This window comes from Motacilla alba, chromosome 23 (assembly GCF_015832195.1).
Source record: "Motacilla alba alba isolate MOTALB_02 chromosome 23, Motacilla_alba_V1.0_pri, whole genome shotgun sequence".
NCBI classification, from domain to species: Eukaryota; Metazoa; Chordata; class Aves; order Passeriformes; family Motacillidae; genus Motacilla; species Motacilla alba.
Window position 1 is genome coordinate 5,672,833 of NC_052038.1, and position 22,542 is coordinate 5,695,374.

The window sequence follows — 22,542 nt, forward strand, 5'->3', positions numbered from 1 at the left end:
AGGAAAATGTGGTATAAAATCGATAAAGCAGGAGATTGCAGCAAGGGGGGGGCGAGGATGGAGAGTAACCTGTTACCACCTGAATTTGCACTGCATCTGAATTGCAGAATGCCTTTACCTGGACAGGGGAGACTGATCCTACCTTCCTCAAGTGACATCTGCTGGGCTCTTTCCTTACGGGGAAAAGGTGGGCAAATCCTGGTAGAGAAGCCCAGCTCAGCATCTCTCTCTGTTTCTGAAATTTAAAGGAAAATATTTCAGCCACAGAAATTTCACTACTTATATCACCAACCCACACTGTCTTCTGTCTTTCCAAGTGAGGACAAAGCTGTTGAACTCAATATTAGTGTCAGTGAAATGCAATAGTTTTGTGTGGGTTTTTTTGTGAAAAACCAAAGAAAGGATGTTGGTTTGTGCTTTCTTTATAGAGGTAAATGTGCACAGGCACTGATGTCTCACCCAGCTCAGATGATGGCTGTCTGAAACCTTCTCATGGCTGGATTAAGCTGTGATTTACTCTGAGGACACAAACTGTCGCTGTTCCCAGCTGGCAGCTGTCCGAGGATGATGGCAGAGCCATCCCGATTAATGCCAGGGGAAGAATCAAAGAATCCCAGAATGGTTTGGGTTGAAAGGGACCTTAAATCTCATCTTATCCGACCCGTGCCATGGCAGGGACACCTTCCACTGTGCCAGGCTGCTCCAAGCCTGGCCTTTGACACCTCCAGGGATCCAGGGGCAGCCCCAGCTGCTCCGGGCAGCTCCTTCTTCCGCAGCAGCCGCCAGCCCCTCGTCCGGAAGCTGCTCCGAGGGCGATTCGCAGCATTTTAAAATAAATTCTCATCGCTCTGAGCTCAGCCCTTCCCACAGGGACCCTGAGGGCCGCCGCTCGGCGTCCAGCGGGCGGTGCGCTCCCGCCGCCTCTCCCGGCTGGCTCAGTGCCACACAAACACCGCCCGAAGCGTCCCTGGAGCGCTTTTGGGGCGCCTGAAGCGCCCCGGGGGAGGCGGCGGCGGGGCCGGGGCCGCGGGGCCCCTCAGGGGACCGGACCCGCCGCGACCCCTCAGCGGGGCCGGGCACGCGCAGAGCCGCGGCTCGCTCCCGCCTCCCCTCCTTCCCGCCTCCCCTCCTTCCCGCTCCGTCTCCCTTCCCCTCATCCCTCATCCCTCCCTCCCTCTCTCCATCCGGGTCACCGACCCCCCTCACACACACACCCCTCAGCGCCGGGGACGCGGGAGGAAAACGCGCGCGCAGGCGCGTTCCCGCCGCCGCCCCGCCCGGGACCCGCGGGCGCTGCGCGCTCCCGGTGCCGCTCACGGACACCCGCGGCCGCTGCGCGCTCCCGGTGCCGCTCCCGGACACCCGCGGGCGCTGCGCGCTCCCGGTGCCGCTCCCGGACACCCGCGGGCGCTGCGCGCTCCCGCCGCCCCGCACGGCCGCTGCGCGTCCCCGCCGCCCCTCAGGCAGAGCCGTCCGCAGGTGAGCTGAGCCGCGGCCCCGCCGGAGCCGCCCCGGGCCGGGCCGCGGGTGCGGGCGGGGAAGTTGTTTTCATCCTCTCTCGGGCGGATGCAGCGTTCGGGGTTTGGGTTAGAGAACGGGCGCAGCCCCGGCTCCGGCCCCCGCCCCGGGTTCGTCCCGCCGCGCTGAGCCACGGCAGCTCCGTGGGCTCTGCGGGATCGCCGCAGGGTTCGGGTGGGAATGCTGAAATCCCACCCGGTGCCACGGCAGGGACACCTTGCGCTGTGCCAGCTGCTCCAGCCCCAGTGCCCAGCCTGGCCTCGGGCTCTGCCGGGGATCCAGGGGCAGCCACAGCTGCTCTGGGCATCCCCGCCCTCCCACGGCAGGATTTTCTCCTGAGCAGAGCAGATTTAACCGTGCCTGTGGAAATGGCCACGCCGCTCCCAGCCCTTCCATTCCCTGAGCGGTGGGATGTGACTGTGAATGAGCTGCTGCTCCGGAGGATGCCAAGGAAAACTCCCCGGTGCTGCCTGTGCCGGTGAAGAGCTGCAGCTCCCCGTGGCAGGAGCTGCTTTGCTTTCATTTCAGACGGTTTTTAGCCTTCTATGAAGTTGGGGAGTTTGTTTGTAAGCATTTCCCTGTCAGCTGGTATTTAAATGATAAGCAGGTGTTAACGCTCAGAGAAAGGACTTAGTGAAAGGTCTGATCCCAGTGGCTTTAGTCCTTGGGATCCTTTAAATTGTGCTGCTCAATCTGAAATCCATGAGGGAGCGAGTGATCCAATAGTTTGCTAATGAGTATTGCGATGAAATTGCTTATAATTCTATGGCTGTTAATACTACAGTAAGAATAAGCTGATTGTGTAAATAATCTAGATTTGCATATTTCTATTCACATAAAACAATTTGTAAATAGGAATCTCTCACCTTTCCTAGGAGGTAAGTGAAGGAATTCCCTTTTTCCTGAAGCAGAGCAGTTTGGCTGTTGCGCTGATAATCCCATTCCTGTACCTATCAAGTTTGGAGTGTCCTTCTTCTGATTTTGATGCTTTCTAATGATTGCACAGTAAATAGTTCTACCCAGTCTGTTCAAATATCACTTCTCACAGGGCTGTTACTCACTGTACTTCTTAATTAACATTCTTCCCTGAGTCTCACGTGTCTCATCCTGATGGCAGGGAGCTGTTGGACATTTTTGCCTTGCTCGGTACCCAGGTGTTTTTATTTGATTTGGGTGAAGTAATGAAAAATCAGTTATCTGAGAAAAGAAATAGAATTCACCATGAGGTTTATGATTAAAACCAACAGAACTATGATGGAATCTTAATTAGAAAAGAAAGAAATACAAAATGATTGCAGTGGCTTCTATAGCCCAGCGCTGTCTGCAGAAGCACTCTGTGCTCAGCTGTCACACCTGGGTTTGGTTTAATGTCACTGCTGCCCTGACTTGGGCTCTGAGGCTCACACTCGAGCAAGCCTCGAGCTACTCTGTGCGCTCCTGACTCCGTGTTTGATCATTCATCCAACTACTGAGTTTACTTCCCAAACTCTCCTTTTTCCCTGCCAGTGCTGCTCTCTCCTTGCTGGAGGCCTCCCCATCCTTTGGGCTCTCAGAAAAGCAGGTGCTGGGAGCAGTGTTTGTGGGTTGGGTGGTTTGATCCCCCAGGAATGTGGGATGAAACCAGGCCAAGGCTGGAATGTTGCTCGCAGTCCAGCAGAGCCTGGCTGGATGTGGGTGTCTGTCCTGGTGCTGTTTGGATGAGCCCAGATCTCCTCAGAGCCAGATGGTGCCTTTTGTTTTCACCATGTTGGCACATTTTTGTTCCTCTTCTCTTCCCTCCTTGCATGAATCAGCAAGCACAAGAACTGAGGTTTCCACCAGCTGCCTGTTCTCCCAAATTTCCACCCTTCCTGCCACGCTGGGCAGCAGAACTGAGATCCCCAGGCTTTGGGATGGTGTGAGTGGGGCAGTCCCTGTCATCCACCCAATTAACCCCCCCTCATTAGGCAAAGATTCAAATGGGATAATTGTCAATGAAACATCATATATTTACTACCTTCTTTTAGTGTTGTTTCACCAATTATCAGTCTTTCCAAACCCAGATCTGGTGCAATTAACCTGCTTTTCTCTCAGCCAAGAGCAGTGTGATAACCTCAGGAGTTCTGCAGGGATGGGTGGCAGAAGGTCCACTCCAGTAAAATCTTTTCTGTAGTATAAAAATACTCTCCCTGATGGTTTTTATTTAGTCTCTTGCTTTTTTTTGTCTTCCTTGATGTGTCTACTCCTGTAAGTACTCCTACCTATGGGAAAGGTGTAGGAAAAGGGCATATCCTTACATCAGGAGATTTCAGATTTTGGAGAGATGATTTAACTTTGTCCACACGCTCTCATTGATGAAATGAAGTTAATTTTTCAGATACCAGAGGACTGCTCTGATTACCCAGGAAATGATTTTAATTATTAAACAAGAAATTGTTGCTCACTGTAAAGTGTGTCATGGAGAAAAGCTTCTAGAACAGCGCTGTCATTTTGGATTCCTGTCAGAGTACAGGGAGGAGAAATTGCAGTCCTTTGATGGGATGACTTTATCTTCCCTGTGATGGAGCAGCAGAGTCCTCCCTCCATCCTCAGCAGGGGGACGTGGTGCTGCTGATTCGTGGGGGACAGAACAAATTCCATGTTGATTCCTGTTCTTTGTGAAATTCCTGCCTTGAAGAGGGGGCAGGAAGCTGTGCTGTCCTCAGCCCTGGTTCTGGGTTTTGGCTGGCAGGGCCCTGCTGGAAGCTGGCACCTGAGGAGCTGCTGGGGGGGAAGGATGCTCAGGGAGTCCATGAAGTCCTGGAGCGACAGCCAGTCAGACCTGTACAGCAGCGACCAGGAGGAGGAGGAGCAGATGATTTTTGGAGAAAATGAAGAAGATTTGGAAGAGATGATGGATTTCAGTGACTTGCCTACCTCACTCTTTGCTTGCAGTGTTCACGAGGCCGTGTTCGAGGTACAGGAGGAGAAGGTAAGGGGGAAGGAGTGTGAGGTGTTCTCAGTGTTCCATTGAACATTTCTGTCTGGATTTTCAGTGTATCAATGCACATTATAATTGAGGGGAAAAAATCTGTAAATGAGGTCTCTTGTGGATCAGAGAGCTGGTAAATTAATTGAATTTCATAATTGAAAATTATTAATTGGATTTGAGAGCCATGAAATCGATTTTCCTGACAGGGCAGCGCAGCTGCAGCACTGAGCAGCTCTCGCTAGGTGGCACTTGGTGTATTCCATGGGCTCATTCCCATGGCTTTGCTCTTGGATTCAGCTGTAACCAGCGAGACGAAGCTGCGCTGCCCTCAGTGGGGGTTTGCAAGCAGGGAGGGAGGCGTGGAATGTGCAGGTTGAGGTGATTCAGGAATTCGATGGGATTTGGGAGAGGAGAGTCAAGGAAAACATCTTTTCATGGAGCGAGAATGTTCATTTTGCCTCGGGACAATGTTTGTGCTTCTCTCCAGGAAAGGTTTGAAGCACTTTTCACAGTCTATGACGAGCAGGTGACATTCCAGCTGTTCAAGAGCTTCAGGAGGGTGAGGATAAACTTCAGCAACCCCGAGGCAGCAGCACGAGCTCGGATAGAGCTGCACGAGACCGAGTTCAGCGGGAAGAAGCTGAAGCTCTACTTTGCACAGGTACAGCGGGACACACGGACCTTGTACCTCTGTCCTTGTTCCTTTATTCCTCCTTTGCCCGTCAGCTTCATTTGGGGGAAACATCTGAAATCACCTCATTGTTCTACACTGAGCTGTGCCAAAATTGTAGGGCACAGTTTTGTTTTTTGTCTTGAGCTGAGATTGGTTGGGACAGCCGCTGTGCCGTGACCAAACCAGACACACAGAGGGGCTGAATCAAAATAAGTGGGTCCCCAACTCTCTCTCTAAGAGATGCTTTGTCCCTGTTGCATTGGCACAGGTCCCACAGCAGCCCCTGCACAGGCTCTGAGCTGCAGCAGTTCCCTGAGGTGTTGTACAAAGAGCTGAACCCGTTTTGTTTTTTAAAGCTAGGCTGAATTAAGTGCAGGACATGGATGCGCATTAGTGGGGAAATAAACCAAATAACAAAGGAATTAATATTTGTGCTCTCTGTCTCCTGGCTTTGCCTGCAGGTGCAGGTGTCCAGTGAAATTGGGGACAAGTCCTACCTCCTTCCTCCACAGCCTGTGAAACAGTTCCTGATTTCCCCCCCTGCCTCTCCCCCAGTGGGGTGGAAACAGAGTGAAGATGCCACTCCTCTGATCAATTATGACCTGCTCTGTGCTGTCTCCAAGCTGGGGCCAGGTGGGGACCTTAACCTGCTTTTGTTTGGTACTTCCCTTCAAAAGGGGCTGCTGAGGGAGTTTATCTACTCGTCCTTTTCTGTGAGAAGAAAATCAGTCTCTTCTCTTCCTAAGCCTTCCTGGGAAATGAGGAGTTTGCTTTCTGTGAAAGCAGGAAATGGGGAGGCTTGATGTGCTCAAATGCTGTTATAGCTTTTAATTTACAGATGTCACAGAAACATACAGCACAAGTGATGTCACAAATGTGTTTGCTGCTCATGCTCTGATGTTTTCCTGGGAGGTTTTTACATCCCTCCCTTCCCCTAAATGTCAATTAAAAGACTGATTGTATTTGAAGTGTGCTGTAACTGCTACAGGGTCTGTTTTAAGGCACTTGGTGAAGAGTGGAGGCTGACACACTAAAGATGGGGTGGGAATGAATGTCTATCTGGTCGTGTTGTTGAAGTTATTGAGGGCTTTTTCAGCTGAATGCTTTTCCTTGGGGCTGTTTCTAACCTGCCCCTTGCTGCCTGCTCCCAGGGGAGAAGTACGAGCTGCACGCAGGGACAGACTCCACCCCCAGCGTGGTCGTGCACGTGTGTGAGAGCGAGACTGAGGAGGAGGAGGAGATGAAGAACCCCAAGCAGAAGATCCTGCAGACGCGGCGCCCTGACCCGCCCCCCACCATCCTGAGTGACTCCAAAGCCTTCGAGTGTGCCCTGGAGGTGGGGGGGACAATGCCCTGCTAGAGCAGAGCTGCTCCACTGGTACAACTCCAGGCACCCGGCCAGTCCATGTGTTGCTGTCTGTGCTGCTGCTATAGGTCACAACAGATCTGACTTGTAGTTGTCTCTCATGTTCAAGATTTTGGATGCCAATGCTCTGAAAAGCACTTTAATTTTAGGGACTAGTCCCCCCTGAGTGTAGCAAATCCACCTGACTTGAAATAGTGACAATTAGGGAGTCCGGCTGCGTGTTGGTTTTTAAGATGTTGCCCTTTGCTCTCTGTTGTACAGTGTGATGTTCCAAGTGCTGAAATAATCTCCTCCTGTCACGAGTGGGTTCCAGCGAGTTCCTTGTACAGCAGTTAAAAGCTGATCTGTCCAACAGCTTCCAGTTAACCTAGCGTTAAACACCAGTGAAATGCACTCTATGCTCAGCCTCCTTGCCAGCTGAGCTGAGGGTTAACCTTTGCTGTTCTCAGAAATACCAGCCGTGTGTTTGTAGTTTGATGTGAGGCACAAATACACTGAGGAGCTGAATTCTGGGGGGTTGGTGGCTGCAGGGGGCAGAACACCAGAGGAAGAACCTCGGAGTGCATCAGCAACGCTCCTGCTCTGCTGTCTGGTGGTGCACTGACCCCAGTCAGGAGTTCACGGCAGTGGAAGAGTGAAATGTGGGTCCAGCTGTGCAGTGTGCTGTGTCTGATCCTCTCTGACAATCTGGGGATGTTTGTTCCTCTCCAGTCCTTGGGACGGCCTCCACTCTGAATAAATCCAGTGACTGTGAGGTCCTGGCAGGAGCTAAAACATCCAAGGGTTAACTGTTAACTTCTCCAATCTGTTTTGTATTTTCAAAGACAATCAGTTGCCTGGCTTAGCCAGTTTTTATGCAGTTTCAGCCCTTGTTTGCTGTTTTTCACAAAGACTTTTTTCTGTGTGGCCTCCTGTGTGTCTGACAGAGCACCTGCTGCTTCTGAGACCAGGATGCATCTTTTAGAAAACAGATCTTTGATTTTGTGATCTTGTGTTAAGTGTTTTAGTAGGAGGAAAATATGCCTTGGTATAACAACACCTGCTCCTGTGCTTTTATGCTATTTTATAGCCAAACTTTTTTAGTCTAGACAGATTCTTCTTTTTTTTTTCTATTTAAAAAGATAAAATGATTTGTGAACAAACCAGGCTGCTGATATTCCTGTGTAGAAATCATTCTCAAATTCAGATTTTTCAGGTTCATTTCCGTGTGTTTCAGTTGTACCTGATGTGCTTCTTGAACTTCCAGAAGTGTTTTCACTTGACTGACAGCAGGGGGAAAGGAATGGGCAGGGATTCTGATGGATGTGGAGGTTTTCAACTCTGTGTTGTGCCTGCTCAGGATCCCTCCTGGCACCAGCTTCAAAGTGGGATCCTGCAGGCAGGTCCTTGCTCCAGAGACAGGAATAGGACAGAGTGAAAAGGCAGGGAAATGGGGTTTGTCCATCTATCACAGGTGTGGTATTTATGTATCTCTTCAGGTATTGGAATCACTCCAAGCCCAGCTTCACTGTCTCACTGTTCCATGGAATTAAAACAAAGGTAAAAAACCCAACAAAAACCTGTGTTATCCAGCAGGCTTATGGATTTTTGAAATTCCAGAAGTCTGGGTTGGATTCTCCGTGGTGTTTCTATTTTTCAAATCATTTCATTTCTACCCCAGTGTAGAAGTTGCTGTAGGTAGTGGAAAACCTTCAGAAACAGTTTTATAAGGAGAATCAAGTGTGATGTTGTTGATGTATAAACGTGTAAAATGTGGAACAACATTCCAGCACTTTCCATTGTGTAAAGACACTTCAAATAAAACAATGCAGTGCCATTCACACCTGGGCTTTGGACTGTTCCACGCTGCACAAGGTGGGTATTGAGAGCTGGGCTGGTGGTGTCTGCTTGCATGTTCTCACGGGCAGGTGGGATGGGCACTCCCTGTGCCTCGGACCCACAGGAGGGATTCGGGATCCTTGGGTGGGAAGGAGGAGCCAAAGAGAGGCTTCCAAGCTTGAATGAAGCCATTGATCAATCTCAGAAGTGATTCTGCTCCACTCCAGGGTGACAGCCTGCCTTGGCAAATGAAGCTGGAGTTTATTCCTCCATGCCAGGATTCAGTGCCCCCCACCAGAACCTGTTTCTCTAATCACTGACCTGCTGGTGAGGGCTATTTTTAGCAGCAAGCTTGCACAGAGGGAACTCAGCCCTTTCTGAGCTTGCACTTTGTATAAATAAATACCCCAAATTCCTTTAAAACGTCCTCCTCGAGCAGCAGCTGAAAGATGTGGTGTTTCTTTGTGTTCTGGAGTTAGGGGAGTACTTTGCTTTTAGAATAACTGAGAACCTGTGATTGCAGCTCTTCATTCTGCCTTGTCCCCTGGAAAGACCCTGTGCACAAAATTCCAATTGCTTCATTTATTCCCTGAAAGGTTTAATTTCCATTTTTGTCTGGGTTTGGATTAGGGATACTTTTGAGCCAAGAACAGAAGGCTGGTTTATGAATTTCACTGGGTTTTGTTTATTTGCTCCACTCTCAGTGTAAAACTTGTTAGGAGAGAATCTTGGTGTGGAAAGAGACCCCAGCCAAGCTTCATCCCCCTGGAGAAAAGGCAGAGCAAGATCAAAGACTTTGCTGCTGTAGGTACTGACCCCGAGAGTGACACAGCTGTCCCTGCCATCAGCCCCAGTTCCAGGGAGGGTCACAGGCTCTGATTGCTCCATAAAACAAGAGCAGGGCCTAGAAAGTAGAAAGCACTGTGTTTTAGCTGTTACCTAATGTGTTAAAACCCTGCTCCGAGCCAGGCTCTGTACTGTAACACTTTGGCATGCTCAGGCTTGTAGAGGGAATGTTTGATTCCCCTGCTGAAGGGAACACATCCCAACCATCAGCAGCATTGGGGTGAGGCAGTGGGAAAGACGTTCTGGCAGTTTGCTCTTACATAAAACATAAAAAGAACCAATTCCTGTCCCCTGTGGCTCTGTGTTGGGATCACAGGCACAGGACAGGGGCTGGGAGGGCAGCCAGGCTGAGCTGTGCCCTCCTGCTGGGACAGGTCACCTCAGCTCCCTTCACCCCTCCCGGCTGGTCTGGTAGTTATTTCTGAGGCTGTGGGTGCACGGAGGGCCTGATTTCACAATTCAGCTCCCAACTCAACCAGAATGAATTTTCAGCTGGTTTTGATCCCTGCTGTGCTGTTTCCTCTTTGTTCTCACTGAGACACTCCAGCTCTGCTGCGCCCTGCCAGGGGCAGGCAAAGTGCAGATCACCCAGCAGAACTGGGAGCTGAGCTGCTGCTCCAGGAGGAGTCCAGAGCTGCTCCACGGTAAATCCAGTGAGACTCCACACCTTGAGAGGCTGTGTCACTCCCTGGGGGTTGGTAATGCTGTAGTAAGCCTGCAGTTAATTCAGAGTTATGTTCTATCCTTTGATGTCCATTGACTTCATCAGGATTTTTATGGGGCATCCCAGAGTCTCCTTTGGTCCTCCTTTAAAGGGATAAGCTCAGGGTTGGTGCCTGCAACTGGGTCACTGATGTTGACAGCAGAGCTTTACAGTAACAGTGTATAAACATTTATTTATACATTATACAAATGTATTTCTGCATTTAACAGTGTATAAATCTGCTGTGTGGCTCCAGCTCATAGCAAAGGGCTACAAATGTAGGACCTGGTGAGGGACAAACCCTTGGGAAAGTCCCAGCCTCCCTCTCTGCTATCACAGAGGTTTTGGGAACTCAAATTTCCTTTTACTTGGGCTGCCCAATAGGCACAGGGACTGCTGCCTCCCTTCCTCAGTACTTAAATTGAGTAATTAATCACTTTTATTCACTTACATTCATACCTCTTCCCAGTTATGGTTGCTGACTGTTGAAAGAAGCCCCTTTGCTCTCCAGAGATACAGCCCAGGGAAGGTTTGTGGCTGGAAAACCCCTCCTGTTCCTGGGAGAGCCTCGTGCCCCTGCTTGTTTATGCAGGATGGGACAGTCACTGTAAGGAAATCAATCAAGGGAAATGTATTCCCTTGGAAAGATGATTGGTGAGTAATTCCTGCTGGCATTTCAGTCTCTGGTTTTAAGGAGCTGCATGGGCTTCAGTGGGATTGAGGTGGAAGTGACTAATGTGGGTCTTTGGAACTCTACAAAAAATTTGCTAAACAGTTGGATCTGGAAACTCTGGTTTCTGGTGGAAAAGGCTCTGAGGATGTGTTCTGTGGGTTCTGTGTGGAAATCAGCCAATGGTGGACACCAAAGTGAAGCATGAGCTGTGTTAGGGCACAAATGTTTCTGGAGGAGGAAAGGAAGAGCTGCAAGGTAAGGAAGGACCTCATTTTTCAGCCCAGCTGGACTCTGGTCTTCCCAAGAAATCCATTGGAAATGTTTATGGACCATCAGGACCCCCTGTTGCTGCCTTCCACAGGGAGGTGGGATGCTGTAAGGAGCAGGTTTTCTCCTGTTTCAGGGTGCATTATAAGAGAGGTGGGTGATGTGGCTCTGCCTGCAGCTGAAATGGAGAATGGGGGGAAACATCTCCTGCACAGCAGCTCGACGACCCTAAACCATGAATGGAGCCTGAGTAGGGCTGTGGCTTGTTCCTGTGGTTTTCTGGTCTCCCTTGGGAGCAGCATCAGGCCCAGGCACAGGACAGATCCCTTTTTAAAGTGTGATGTCCACAGGAAAAATCCAGACAGGGACTGTGGTCACACTCCTCTGGAGGATAAAGCCAAGGAAGTGCAAGTTAAAGGTGAGGATTCCTTTCCAGTTTGATCCTTTGGGTTTCACTGACAAAACCACTCATTCCGTCTTTGGGCTGGATGTGCCTGGGATCCTTCTCCCGAAGTGCCTGGGAGACCTTTGGGCATCGAAGAGCCGCAGAAACCGGGCTGTTCCCAAAGCTTGGGAACTCTCACTGTGAGGCGGGGGGTTTATCCTTTATCCCAGACTCCTCCGTCCCCCCCAGCCGCTGCCCAGCGGGGTCGGGGGCACCCGCAGCCCCGCACGGGCCCGGGGAGGCGGCGCCGGGGGCCGGGCCGGGCTGGGCGGCCCCGGGGAGGCACCTGCGGCGGCGGGGCTGTGCCGGGGCTCCGGCCGCACCGGCACCGGGCTGCCCGCGGCAGCAGCGGGGCTGGGCTGGGCTGGGCTCGGCAGCTCCGGGCTGGGGAAGGGGCGGGAGCGGCGGCGGGGGCAGCCCCGCAGCCCCGGCGGGCGGACGGAGCCGGGAGCCGCTGCGGCAGCGCCGGAGCCCCGAGCCCGCAGCATCCTCCGTGAGTAGCGCCGGCTGAGGGTCGGGTGTAGGAACCGCTCTCGAGTGGGGATGACTGTAACCTTTCTGCCCTAAAACTCTGCTCCTTTCTGCCCCGAAGCCCTGCTCCTTTTGCAGCGCGGTTACTCCGGGTTTGTGTGCGAGGCACTGGGGATGTACCGCGGGAAACGCGAGTTCTTGATCGGCACCTCCAAACCAGAAAGAAACGGAGAGCAGATGTCCTCGCGCGTTTTTCCGTTCAACTGGTGCTTGAGCAGTTGTTCCATTAACTGGGATCCCGTAAGGGACGGGACTGGGGCTGCTCTGGCAGGGTTTCCTCCCCGGAGAAAGAGAAGCCTGCGCGGCTGTTGAAAGCTCATTCCATCGCCGGCGGTGTCCTTTCATCGCTGGGGACGCTCAATCTCTTGTCCTGACTTATTCAACCCTGGCACTATAAATATGGGTTTGTTGGTGGTTATTTGTTTGTGGTTTTGGGGTTTTTTTTTGTTCTATGCTTTTTTTCCCTCCAATCTGCTGAGCAGCATGCTGGAAAGAGCTGGCAGAGTAATATTTAACAGGAAAAGAACTCGAGAGCTCGGAGCATTGTGTTACAGTTCACTGAGTGTCTCCAGCACAGAACAAAACTACACTGCTTGCATTATTTGGGAACACACTGAAGCTGCTGACAGGTTTAAATGGTGATTTCTGGTTTTTCCTGGTAATTAATGTATTTAATGCCCCAGGAAGTCCTTGCTAAAGGAAGCGTAGCTTTTTGTAAACAGCTTTCACTGATGGGATGCATTGTGCTGGGTGGCAGGAGGGGTTGATTTAGTGATTACAAACCAGGAGACAAAGGCAGAGCAGAGACCAGTGACCTCAGGCTCTGAGAGAGTTATTGTCCCTCTGTGGGTGCCAGATTGGGGCACTGGGGGCTTGCCAAGGGGGTCTGGTGGAGAACAGGCTGCAAGTGTGAGGTGCCAGCTGCTGTGTGTGTCTCGGGGCTCTGCAGAGGGAAGGTGCCTCACTGATTCAACAAGTTGGCAAAGGCAAGAACCCCTGGGACTGCCTCCGTGCTGCTGTGTGCAGTGAGAGGAGCTGCATTTCTACGTGGATCCTTTGTACTGTGTACAGGATTCTTTACATGTAGAATCACAGAACAGTTTGGGTTTGAAGAGACCTTAAAGCCCATCCAGTGCCACCCGTGCTGTGGCAGGGACACCTCCCACTGTCCCAGGCTGCTCCAAGCCTGTCCAGCCTGGCCTTGGGCACTGCCAGGGATCCAGGGGCAGCCCCAGCTGCTCTGGGCACCAGTGCCAGGGCCTGCCCACCCTCACAGGGCATCAGTTTTCCTCAATATCCCACCTAACCCTGCCTCTGGCAGTGGAAGCCATTCCCCCTTGTGCTGCCTGCATAAAAAGCCCCTCTCCCTCCTTTTTGTAACACCCTTTAATTGCTGGCTTTAAAGAGAACCTAACTGGGCAATGTGCAGTTCACAGTCTGGCTTAGACACTGCTCCTGGGCTCCTCAGTGACAAAAGTCCAGCAAGTTTATATTTCCAGGCATGGCTCTAGAAATGAGGGTGCTCCTTTTGGGGGTCCTGCTGCCACTTCTTGTCACCTGTGGGAGCTGAGGGGTTTTGGTGCCTCTCATGATCTAAGCCAGGCAGGTAGAATTACTGAGGGGTTTTTGGTTGGTGCTACTGCCCAGAGCTGCCTGCAGTTTGTGCCGCTGTCTCTGACTCGGCAAGGCAGTGAGCTGTTTTTAATGTGTGTTTCAGCAGCAGCTCAACCTGGGCAGCTCGAGCCAGAACCTGAGAAAATGCTTATGTAAAGGTGCTGCCCTGACATGGGGACACTCAGGCTCACACAGGGAGGGTTGTTTGCCTCAGGCCACTTTGAACTTGGGCTTTTCCTTCCTCCTTCCTCCCTTTTCGGAGCCTCTCAAGGTAAACCCAGGCACGTTCAGGTCTCACTGAAGGACGTTGTGTTTTCACTACTCCCCGAAATCACAGCTTGTCTCGATCCCTGGCGGCGTTCCCGGGGTGCTGGGAAGGTGAGGGCAGGAAGAACCCACTCCATCCAAACCCCACCTTTTCCCAGGTGAAAGCACTGAATCTGTGTCCTCCTAACCAGCACCTGCCTTCCCCGGCAGGGAGCTGCCTCTCCAAGTCCAGCCACCCTGGAAAAACCCTCAAACAATCCCCTCTGTTCCCCGTGGCCCCTCTGCTGTAACTGCCAGGTGCTGCTGACAGGTGAGCTCTGATCCCCATCTCCTCACAAACAAACCCAGCCCGGCAGGGGCCCTCAGCTCAGTCCAGCAGGGCAGGGCCAGAAGGGAGGCTTTGGAAAAGGGGGCACTGCTCCCCCTTGCCAGAACAACCTATCCCCTGTATCTGCCGAGGTGTTTGAAATGGAAACGTGCCCAAAGCTGAACTTCATGGAAACATTTCCAGCTCCATAACGTGGGGATGCAAAAATAACCAGCAGTGTGGAGAGTGAGGGTGAATGAGAGGCTCTGAGAGCCCGGGCAGGTGTGTGTGCACAGGGGGAAGTGCAGCCCTGTGTCATGGACAAAGAATGTCCTGTGATTACTGTATCAAAGTCCACTTCTTCTCCCCTGCTGAATGGCTTTTATCCAGCACTCCTGATTTTCCAAACGTTTTTCTGAACAGAGTAGGATCCGGGCTGAAAATCTGTAGGTTCCTGTGGATTTTGCTGGGTCTTTCTTGCAGCAGAGGCTTGGTCAGGTGTAACCTGCTGATTCATGGGGCAGGAATGGAGCTGGGACTCCAGGTGAGAGCAGGACTGGCACCTTCCACCCCGGCTGGAGACACAGACCTTGCAGCTCCTGACTTGCTACACAAAGCAGAAAAATCCCAACCTGCTGCAGTTTTCAAACTGCACCTCAGATTGGTGCAGCCTGCTGGATAAATTAATCCCTTTCATAAACAGGTGGTTTCACTACGACAATAAAAATTCTTTGGGTCTGGGTGAGTCATGCACAAACAGCTCCCCATTCCCAAGGTGGTTTGACCCAGAGGGAAGGTAGGAAGGATGAATATTTCATGGCTTAATATTAAAATATTCAGCCTTATTTATTTGGAGTTTTTATTTTGGTAGCCAGGGGAGGAAAAAAAGGCTTCTGTAGGTCTGGCATTTGCAGTGCCCGAGTCAGGAGTCTCAAGGTGAGAGCTGGATGTGGCTTTTTCTGAATTATGCCCATAGTCAGAACACTTGCTCAGCGTTTCATGAGGAGTCTCTTGAGCCTCTGCTGCCACTGGTTAAACCTTTTTCCATATGGGAGGATGGGTGGGGAGACAGGAGCAGCTGTCCCTGAGCTCTGGGGCCTCCCAGGTCCCTCTGAGGTGTGTGTGAGCCCTGTGCTGGACAATAGGGCTGGGCAGAGTCTAAACACAAAATATTTCAGCTGATGCTCATGCTGCTGAATTAACTTGGCCTTGGCTAAACAAAGGAATCATTCACTCACAGGAGAATGACCCAGTTACAGGCTTGTGGTAAAGTTATTTTGATTTTTAGATTAAAAGAAGAAAACCAAACTTTTAACCTGAGAGGACTGGAGTATTTGAAGAGTGGCCCTTGCAGTTCTGATCCTGCATCCCAGTCAGACACCAACCACTTCCCTTCCTGCTGCTTCCTGATCCCTCTCATTCCTCACTGACCTGCTCTGCAGGTTTTTAATTGGTATTAATTTTTATAACCAACTGATTTCCACTGAATTATTTCTGGCTATTGTTTATCTTGTGCTGTGCAAAATTAAAGTTACCGTGCCACACAATATCCCAGGGGAGCACCAGAGTCCCGCCTGGCTGTACCCAGCAGCATCTGAAGTGGGAAACTCAGTTCCACAGCAAGTGCTGAAGGAGAATTTACCTTTCAAGGGGCAGTTGGAGTGTCTCAGCTCTGGGACTGGGAGCTGAGCTGGTTCCAGAGGGCTCTTTGAAGTGGTGCTCACACCCCTCTCGGCCTGAAGGAGCCCTTTAATGGCTCGGGTTTCCAGGGACACTTGGAAAACCCTTTTAAAACCAGCAAACATCCCGGCTGCTCTTTCCAGATCCACAGTTTTACCCACCAAAACACAGGCGTGTGTTCAGCTGTGCCCTTGGAAGTTCATCCACTCCCAATAACAGACCTGAGCTGACACTGGGCTGAACTCACAACCTCCTGCCACAGCCACGTTGCAACGCTCAGGGGCTGGTGTTTGTCCTGACACTTTTGGAGCTCCAAGTGAAGGGGTTCAATGTTTTTTCTTCTCCATGTCAGATGAATGAAGCTCCTTTAAATTCTATTTTATAATGGAGTTTTTAAACCTTTCTGTGATCAGTTTTTCCCTCAAAACATTGCTGAATTCTGGATGCAGAATCCTTCGCGCTCATTTGCTCAGTGATCTGAAGCTCAACGAGAGGTGATAATGTAAAATCCACTACTGTGTTTATATTTATTTTATCCTATTACCACCGACCAGGGGATATTTTGAGGCAAACTGCTCAAGATTGTACCAAAATTTCAATCATACCGATTTCCAATTTCCATTCCTTCAGGTGGGCCAGGTTTCCACCACAATGAGATGAAGAACCCCAGTTTAGTGAGCCTGCACCCAGCAGGCTCTGAGCCTTTGGTGGGCAGCTGCCTAATCAGCACTGTGAAATTTGGGTTAAGATTTTAGGAATTCACTCCTCCTTTTCCCCTCTGCAGCCAACTCAAGATGACGACAGCCACGCCACTGACCAATAACACTCAGCTCTCAGTCAATGTGACCACGAAGTCTCAAGAACACAATCTCTATCAAAGTAAGGAAAGGAGTGGGGTGGTGGCTTTTTTTTTGTTTTAAGTGGACTTTGAACTTATCAAATTTCAAACAATACAGTGACAACTTTGTAAATATGGGGTTTTTTCCCTTCCTGCTTCTCTCCCAGGTTCTGGAGCAATAGTTGCTGCCATCGTGGTGGGGGTGATTATTATTTTCACAGTGGTTCTGCTCATCCTGAAAACATACAACAGGTACGTGACCGAGCCAAACCAGGATGGAGCAAAGCCCCCGCTCTTAGATAACAGAGCATTTCAGGGCTTGGTGCTGGAAATTTCCAGGACATTCTAAGAACTGGGGTGCTGATTGCAGTGTACTGAATGCCACTGTCAGCGCTCTGTGCTTGCATCTTAGGAAGCACAAAGAGCTCCTTGATGGAGGCTGCATGGTGGGAGCTCTTTTCAGGGATTCCTGGTGATGCAGGGAAGGTGTGAGTGTGCACCAAGGCTGCCAGAGGGACAGCTCGATTCCTCACTTCTCAGAGCTCACGCGCTCTGCGAGGACTTTTGGTATCTTTGGGATGAAATCCTGGCTTGGCTTGACTGGGTTGTGTGGGAACCTCCCCAAAACTTACCCTGGGAGAGGAGAGCCCAGCCCAGGTGCCAATTCCCCCGTTACCTTTGCCAGGCGCATGCGAGTGAGGCAGGAGCTGGAACCCAAAGCCTCCAAGCTGGCAGTGCCACCTCCTGTGGGGCACAGCAGCCACAGCCTGGCCCAGCAGCCCTCGGTGACCTTCATCCCTGTGGACATCCACCTGCAGAGCAGGTAACCAGCGACTCCCTGCCGGAGAAGAGAAGGAATTGTTATCCCGTGGAGCTGGGACTCCTCAGCAGAGCTGCATGGAACAGCAGGCAGCTGGGAACTGGAAATGCATCAACCCTGGTCTCTCGCTTTGGGAGGAAACACCGCAGGTCTGGACACTTCTCCTGTGACTGAGATAACAGCTGGAGGGCTGGGAACCATCAGGATGGCAGCAAGGCCTCCTCTGGGTCTGGATAAACCAGGAAGTGAAGATGCCCAGGTTTTGGGGAGCTTTTGCTTCCTCAGAGACTCTGAACACTCTCTGTTCTGCTGAAGAACTGGAGGAGAAGTCTGGACATGCCCCAGACTCAGGGTGGACCTGACTTTGTTACGAGTTACATGGAAGAGGTTTGTGGATTATTTTATACCTGATGGGTAGCGCAGGAGGTATCAAAATTCTATTTATCTTTACTCCTATTTCATGTTTCTAATCTCACACATGTACAGGTTGAGATAAAAAAAAGCTACTTCTTATTTTCAAGTATTGTTAAACTATTTCTGTGACCTCTGTAACTATTTCTGAAGGAACTCGGTGTCTGAGGGGCTTCACTCTCAGGTCAGGTTCATGGCTGGAGCTGGGTTAGAATGCTCGGTCCTACACAAAACCTGAGCTCTTTAACCGAGAAAAAGAAGCGTGGAAATAGAAAAACCAGCTTGGACGAAGGCAGGGAGGCTCTGAGCAGCCCCAGTGTGCCACTCACCCTGCAAGGCTTTGTCCTCTGCTGCAGCCCAACTATTTTTAGCCATTTTTTATCCTCAAACCCACCCCAAAGCGAGGCGGTTCTGTGAGTGTGAGCGCTGTGGGTGTGCAGCAGCGGCACAAAGGAATTCCCAGGGACACTCACAGCCCACGGGCCGGGAGCACAGAGCAGCATTGTCAGGCACTGACTGCCAGACTGGCTGAGATTTTATATTTCAGACTTTTTCCAACAAGCTCGGATCTCTTGAGCAGGTCAGTTGAACTGACTGGTAATTTTTATTGTGCAGAAACTAAATTCAATTACTTTGCAATATTCTTATTTTGGCTGAAACTGGAGCACGGTTTGGATTCCAAACCAAATATTGAGACAGCTGTTTGTGAACTTTCTGAATCTCCTTGTAAATATTTCTCCTGTCCTGGTTCTTTACCTTATTTTTTGTGGCAGGGAGGATTGATTTAAGAATTCAAAAGGGACAGCAGATGCGCATCTAATTTTTTTCCAAAAAAATATAAAAGAGCTGATTTTCTGTTTCTATCTCTGGGTGTTCTCTGAGCAGTTCCATGGGATCAAAATCAAGATTTTTGGGGAAGATAAGCCCATCTTACTGTTGGTTTTTTTAACATCCCTAGCCAGACTTGTAGCACATTTTGTTTGCTTTCCATTTGCTCCATTTCAAAGCAACGCAGTTCACCAGCAGAGTAAGCAGAACTCCTGCAAGCAGCTCCAGTTTCACAGAATTACTATTGCTGGCAGCAGAACTGGCTGCTGGGGCCACACCAGCATTGCTCCAGCTGAAAAATTCAAATACCACTAAAATCTGCATCACTGGGAGGCCCCACAAGCCCTCCCGGCAGCAAAACCCGGAGCTCATGCTGAGCAAGCAAAAGCACCTCCTCAGGAACAGAAATGCCTGCTCTGTGCCATCTGCTGGGGATCGGAGCTCTCCAGGAACAACCCCGCTCTCTCCCTGCCCTGGTAACATCAGCTGCCCCAGGGCTGATCCACCCTGCCCTGACTCGGCCCCCAGGTTCCCCTTCCCAACACACAGATTTTGGGAATGCTCCCCTGCAGCTGGCCCTGTCTGCCAACAAGCAGTTGTTGGTTTTTTCCCCCTTGAGGTTCTACGGGATCTTCAGCAGGTCAGATCCTCCAGCTGGGATTTCACTGATCCACGTACTCTGGTAAAATGTTGAGTTTTTCACTGCTGGGTAAGTCCTGACCCCCAAACTCAGCTTTCCCCCTGATTTCCATCCTCCTTATCCCAGCAGAGAGCACGGAGCTCCACCTAGCGTCCTCCTGCCTTCCCACGGGCTCTAACTCGTGCTCCTCACCAAAAACATAAAGCAGCTCCAGCTTCGGCTGCCACCTTTACTGAACTCCCTCATCCACAGTACCAGGACTGTTGAGCGGCTGAGTCAAGCACTGGCCCAAGTCTGGCCGTGCAAAACTCTGATTATTACAAGTCTAAGCAGATAAAATATTATAATTCCCCTTGGGTTTTATTCCTGAGTCCCATAACCAATTTATTTCCCAAAAATGTGTCTGTAATTCAGCCCAGAAGGAGCCACACAGATCAGAGACCTGCACCAGTCACACCAGTTTGCCCGGAGTGGGACGGGGTGGAGAGCTCAGGACTTCTCCTCAGGACCACTAAGGCAGGGAGCTGCTGGAGGGGGTCCAGTGGAGGCCACAAAGACGATTTGGGGTCTGGAGCATCTCCCTGACGAGGTGATTGCAGGAGCTGGGCCTGGCTGTTCTGGAGAAGGGAAGGCTAAGAGGGGATCTCATAAATCTATAAAATATCCCCAGGGGGTGTCAGAGGACAATGCCAGACTCTGTTCAGGGACAGGACGAGGAGCAATGGCCATAAAATAAAACACAACGAGTTCCACCTCAACGTGAGGAAGAACTTCTTGCCATGAGGGTGGCAGAGCCCTGGAACAGCTGCCAGGGAGGGCTGGAATCTCCCGGTGGGGACATCCCAAACCCACCTGGACGTGTCCCTGTGCCACCTGCTCCAGGTGACCCTGCCTGGGCATGGGTTGGGCTGGGACATCTCCAGAGGCCCCCTCCAACCCCAACTCCTCTGGGATTCTGTGACCTCTTCAGAGCCCTGCCTTGCGCCCAGGGAGCTCTGTCATGCCGGGAAGGAGCCGAGGGGCCGTTACCGAGGGGTCGCTGCCGGGGGCTGAGGCGGCTGTGCCCTCAGGGACCGGACCAGCCCCGCCGCCATCCCTGAGGGAGGCGCGGCCGTGAGGGCACCTGAAATCTCGCGAGACACCGTCAGCAGCAGCAGCTTCAGGGGCCGACACCTCGCGAGAGGGCGACTCATCGACGCGCGCGCCGGAGCAGCCGCGCTCTCTCATTGGCCCGGCTCCCGCGCGCGCGCCGACGCTCCGCCAATCAGCGGGCGGCGGAGGGAAATCCTGCGCAGCGCGCGCCTGGCCCCGCCCTTCCCGCCTTCCCTCCCTCCCCCCCCCCCCCCCACACCCCCGGCACGGCTGAGGGGGCGCGCGGTGCACGCCGGGACGGCAGCGCGCGCCGCGGCCGGGAGGAGGCGGAGGAGCCAAGATGGACGCCGGGTTCTTCCGCGTAAGTGCCGGCCCGGGGGGGCCCTGAGGGCGGGCGGGCGGCGCGGCGGCCCCGCCGGGGCACGGGGGCACCGCCCGGTCCCGCCGCAGCCCCGCGCCGGAGCCGCGCTGCCCCCCGCGGCGCCGCCGTGCCCCCCCCGCCCCCGCCCTGCGCAGGCTCCTCGCCGCGGAGAAAATGGCGGCGGGAAGAGGCCGCGGCGGCGCGGCCCGGGCGGCAGCGCGGGGATCGAGCGCCTCCGGGCCCGACTCGGCACGGGGGGAAGCTCCGCGGGCGCCCCCGGGGCTGCGCTCCCCGGCCTGGCTCCTCACGGGGCCCTGAGCGGCCTCGGTGCCGGCCCCGGTGGTCCCGACCCACGCGGGGCCGTGTCACCGCTGCGACCCCCGAGGCGCGGGGGGGGGAGAAGGGGCCGAAGGGCTCTGAGGGGCCAGGCCGGCTTTGCGCTGTCCACGCTCTTTAGTGGCCACGGTCAAAGCAAATAAACAACCCTGCCCCTATTTTTGTTGGAATTTTTTTTAGAGGTTTTTAAGTGTATTCACAGCAAAAAGAACTTAGGCTGTATTCATACGTTTGTATTTTATTTTTAATCCTTGAGTTTCTTCTCTAGTCTTAACAGCTGTGCTGCATTTTCTGCAGAGACCATGAAACCTACGCAGGGTCTATTTCTTTTCTGCTTTTTCCTCCATTAATTGAAATGACCTTATTTGAGGGGTTTCTGTGATAATTTTTGAGAACCAATCTAAATTTCAAGGTTCATTCATTTGTTCAGCCCATATTATTTACATTTCCTGCAGCTAGGATGCTTTTAAAATACAGCCGTACACAGAACCCTTCCCTTAGTTCAGTTCTGTGTTCATGGACTGCCTTGAGAACAATAATTGCAGATTAAATCTGCACTTGTTCTGATGCAGTCGTTAAAAGATTTACAACTGATTGACAGCAGGATTACTGGGGCTGAAAACTCGGGATTAGAAATGTAATATTCTTTTTGACTGGCCTGTGGATGGTGGCATTTTATAAAAACCCAAGCAGCATGGCACTGGCGTGGGGCTGTGAACTGTTCTGGCTTTATTCTGGGTTCAGGAGGAACCAAATGTGAAATGACAGAAATGCAGCAGAGCAGCAATTTGGATTCCCCATACCGAGCTGCCTCCTATTTATAATTCTGTCACTTCTCCACATTTCTGTGAAGTTTCAAGGCAAGCTTATTTTGTCTGTCTTTAAATTCCTGTAGCCCCCTTGCTCTGTCCTGTTTGGTTCCCTTTGCTGCTTGCCATGTGTTATCAACAAGAAACTTCCCTTCCATTTCCCTTCTGGGTTGTGAAATAATTTTAAAAAACCCCAAAAGAACATTCAGTTGTTGAGTGAACTGGCAAGTATTGTGGGTTTTTTGTAAGCCACACAGCAGACAGCAAATACTGGAAAGAGTTTCAAGTGCCTGTGCCACAGTCAGACTTTAGGATTCCCATGTTGTGGGATAGCAGCTGGGAATGGTCAGGGGATTGTTCCCTTTCAATAAGTGATGACTTTGCAGCATGTTACATTGCTGATTCCATGTGCTTTCTGACCAAAGTGAACTTAGAATTTGGGGGTTTTCTCTTCTTTATTACCATTTAATTCCTTGACAATTCATTTTTTGCTCGTTCTGAGCCCTGTTATTCCATTGAGAATCACCTGTATAAGACTCCCTGGTTTCCATCAGTGGTTTCCAGAGTAAACTTGCCCAGTTGGGAGTTTGTCCTCAGTCATGTCCAGGTCACCAGGACCTGGATGCAGCCCTGCATCTCCTCTAATCCTGCCTGCTTCTGTTTAAGCTCTGCCAGTAAATTTTCCAGAACTGGGCTTCCAGGCCCTTCCCTCCATGATGAATTAACCTACAGCTCCTGCCCGTGGAAGT

General features: G+C 51.6%; 3 protein-coding genes across 3 annotated transcripts in view; all 3 read left to right on the forward strand.

Annotated features, from left to right (window-relative positions):
* Positions 1-1,234: 1,234 nt before the first annotated feature.
* Positions 1,235-8,334, forward strand: RCAN3 (RCAN family member 3). The gene is made up of 5 exons (XM_038161053.1): positions 1,235-1,479; positions 4,229-4,468; positions 4,956-5,129; positions 5,603-5,774; positions 6,293-8,334. Exons 2-5 carry the CDS (start codon positions 4,274-4,276, stop codon positions 6,499-6,501), a joined length of 750 nt encoding a protein of 249 aa, XP_038016981.1. The 5' UTR covers positions 1,235-1,479; positions 4,229-4,273; the 3' UTR covers positions 6,502-8,334.
* Positions 8,335-11,571: 3,237 nt separating this feature from the next.
* LOC119711091 (non-compact myelin associated protein) lies at positions 11,572-18,590 on the forward strand. Its single transcript, XM_038160846.1, has 4 exons — positions 11,572-11,752; positions 16,443-16,537; positions 16,664-16,748; positions 17,182-18,590. Exons 2-4 carry the CDS (start codon positions 16,453-16,455, stop codon positions 17,321-17,323), a joined length of 312 nt encoding a protein of 103 aa, XP_038016774.1. The 5' UTR covers positions 11,572-11,752; positions 16,443-16,452; the 3' UTR covers positions 17,324-18,590.
* Positions 18,591-20,535: 1,945 nt separating this feature from the next.
* SRRM1 (serine and arginine repetitive matrix 1) overlaps positions 20,536-22,542 on the forward strand; it is a 16,903-nt gene continuing 14,896 nt past the window's right edge. The window contains 1 exon segment of the mRNA XM_038160844.1: positions 20,536-20,648. Coding sequence (XP_038016772.1) covers positions 20,628-20,648 — 21 coding nt within the window. The 5' untranslated portion in view covers positions 20,536-20,627.

Bases quoted from the DNA above. Each gene is read 5' to 3' on its own strand.
- LOC119711091 (XM_038160846.1), top strand. From the start codon at position 16,453: ATGACGACAGCCACGCCACTGACCAATAACACTCAGCTCTCAGTCAAT. The intron at 16,538-16,663 runs GTAAGGAAAGGA...CTTCTCTCCCAG, and splicing joins AGAACACAATCTCTATCAAA to GTTCTGGAGCAATAGTTGCT. The intron at 16,749-17,181 runs GTACGTGACCGA...TACCTTTGCCAG, and splicing joins ATCCTGAAAACATACAACAG to GCGCATGCGAGTGAGGCAGG.
- RCAN3 (XM_038161053.1), top strand. From the start codon at position 4,274: ATGCTCAGGGAGTCCATGAAGTCCTGGAGCGACAGCCAGTCAGACCTG. The intron at 4,469-4,955 runs GTAAGGGGGAAG...GCTTCTCTCCAG, and splicing joins TCGAGGTACAGGAGGAGAAG to GAAAGGTTTGAAGCACTTTT. The intron at 5,130-5,602 runs GTACAGCGGGAC...CTTTGCCTGCAG, and splicing joins TGAAGCTCTACTTTGCACAG to GTGCAGGTGTCCAGTGAAAT.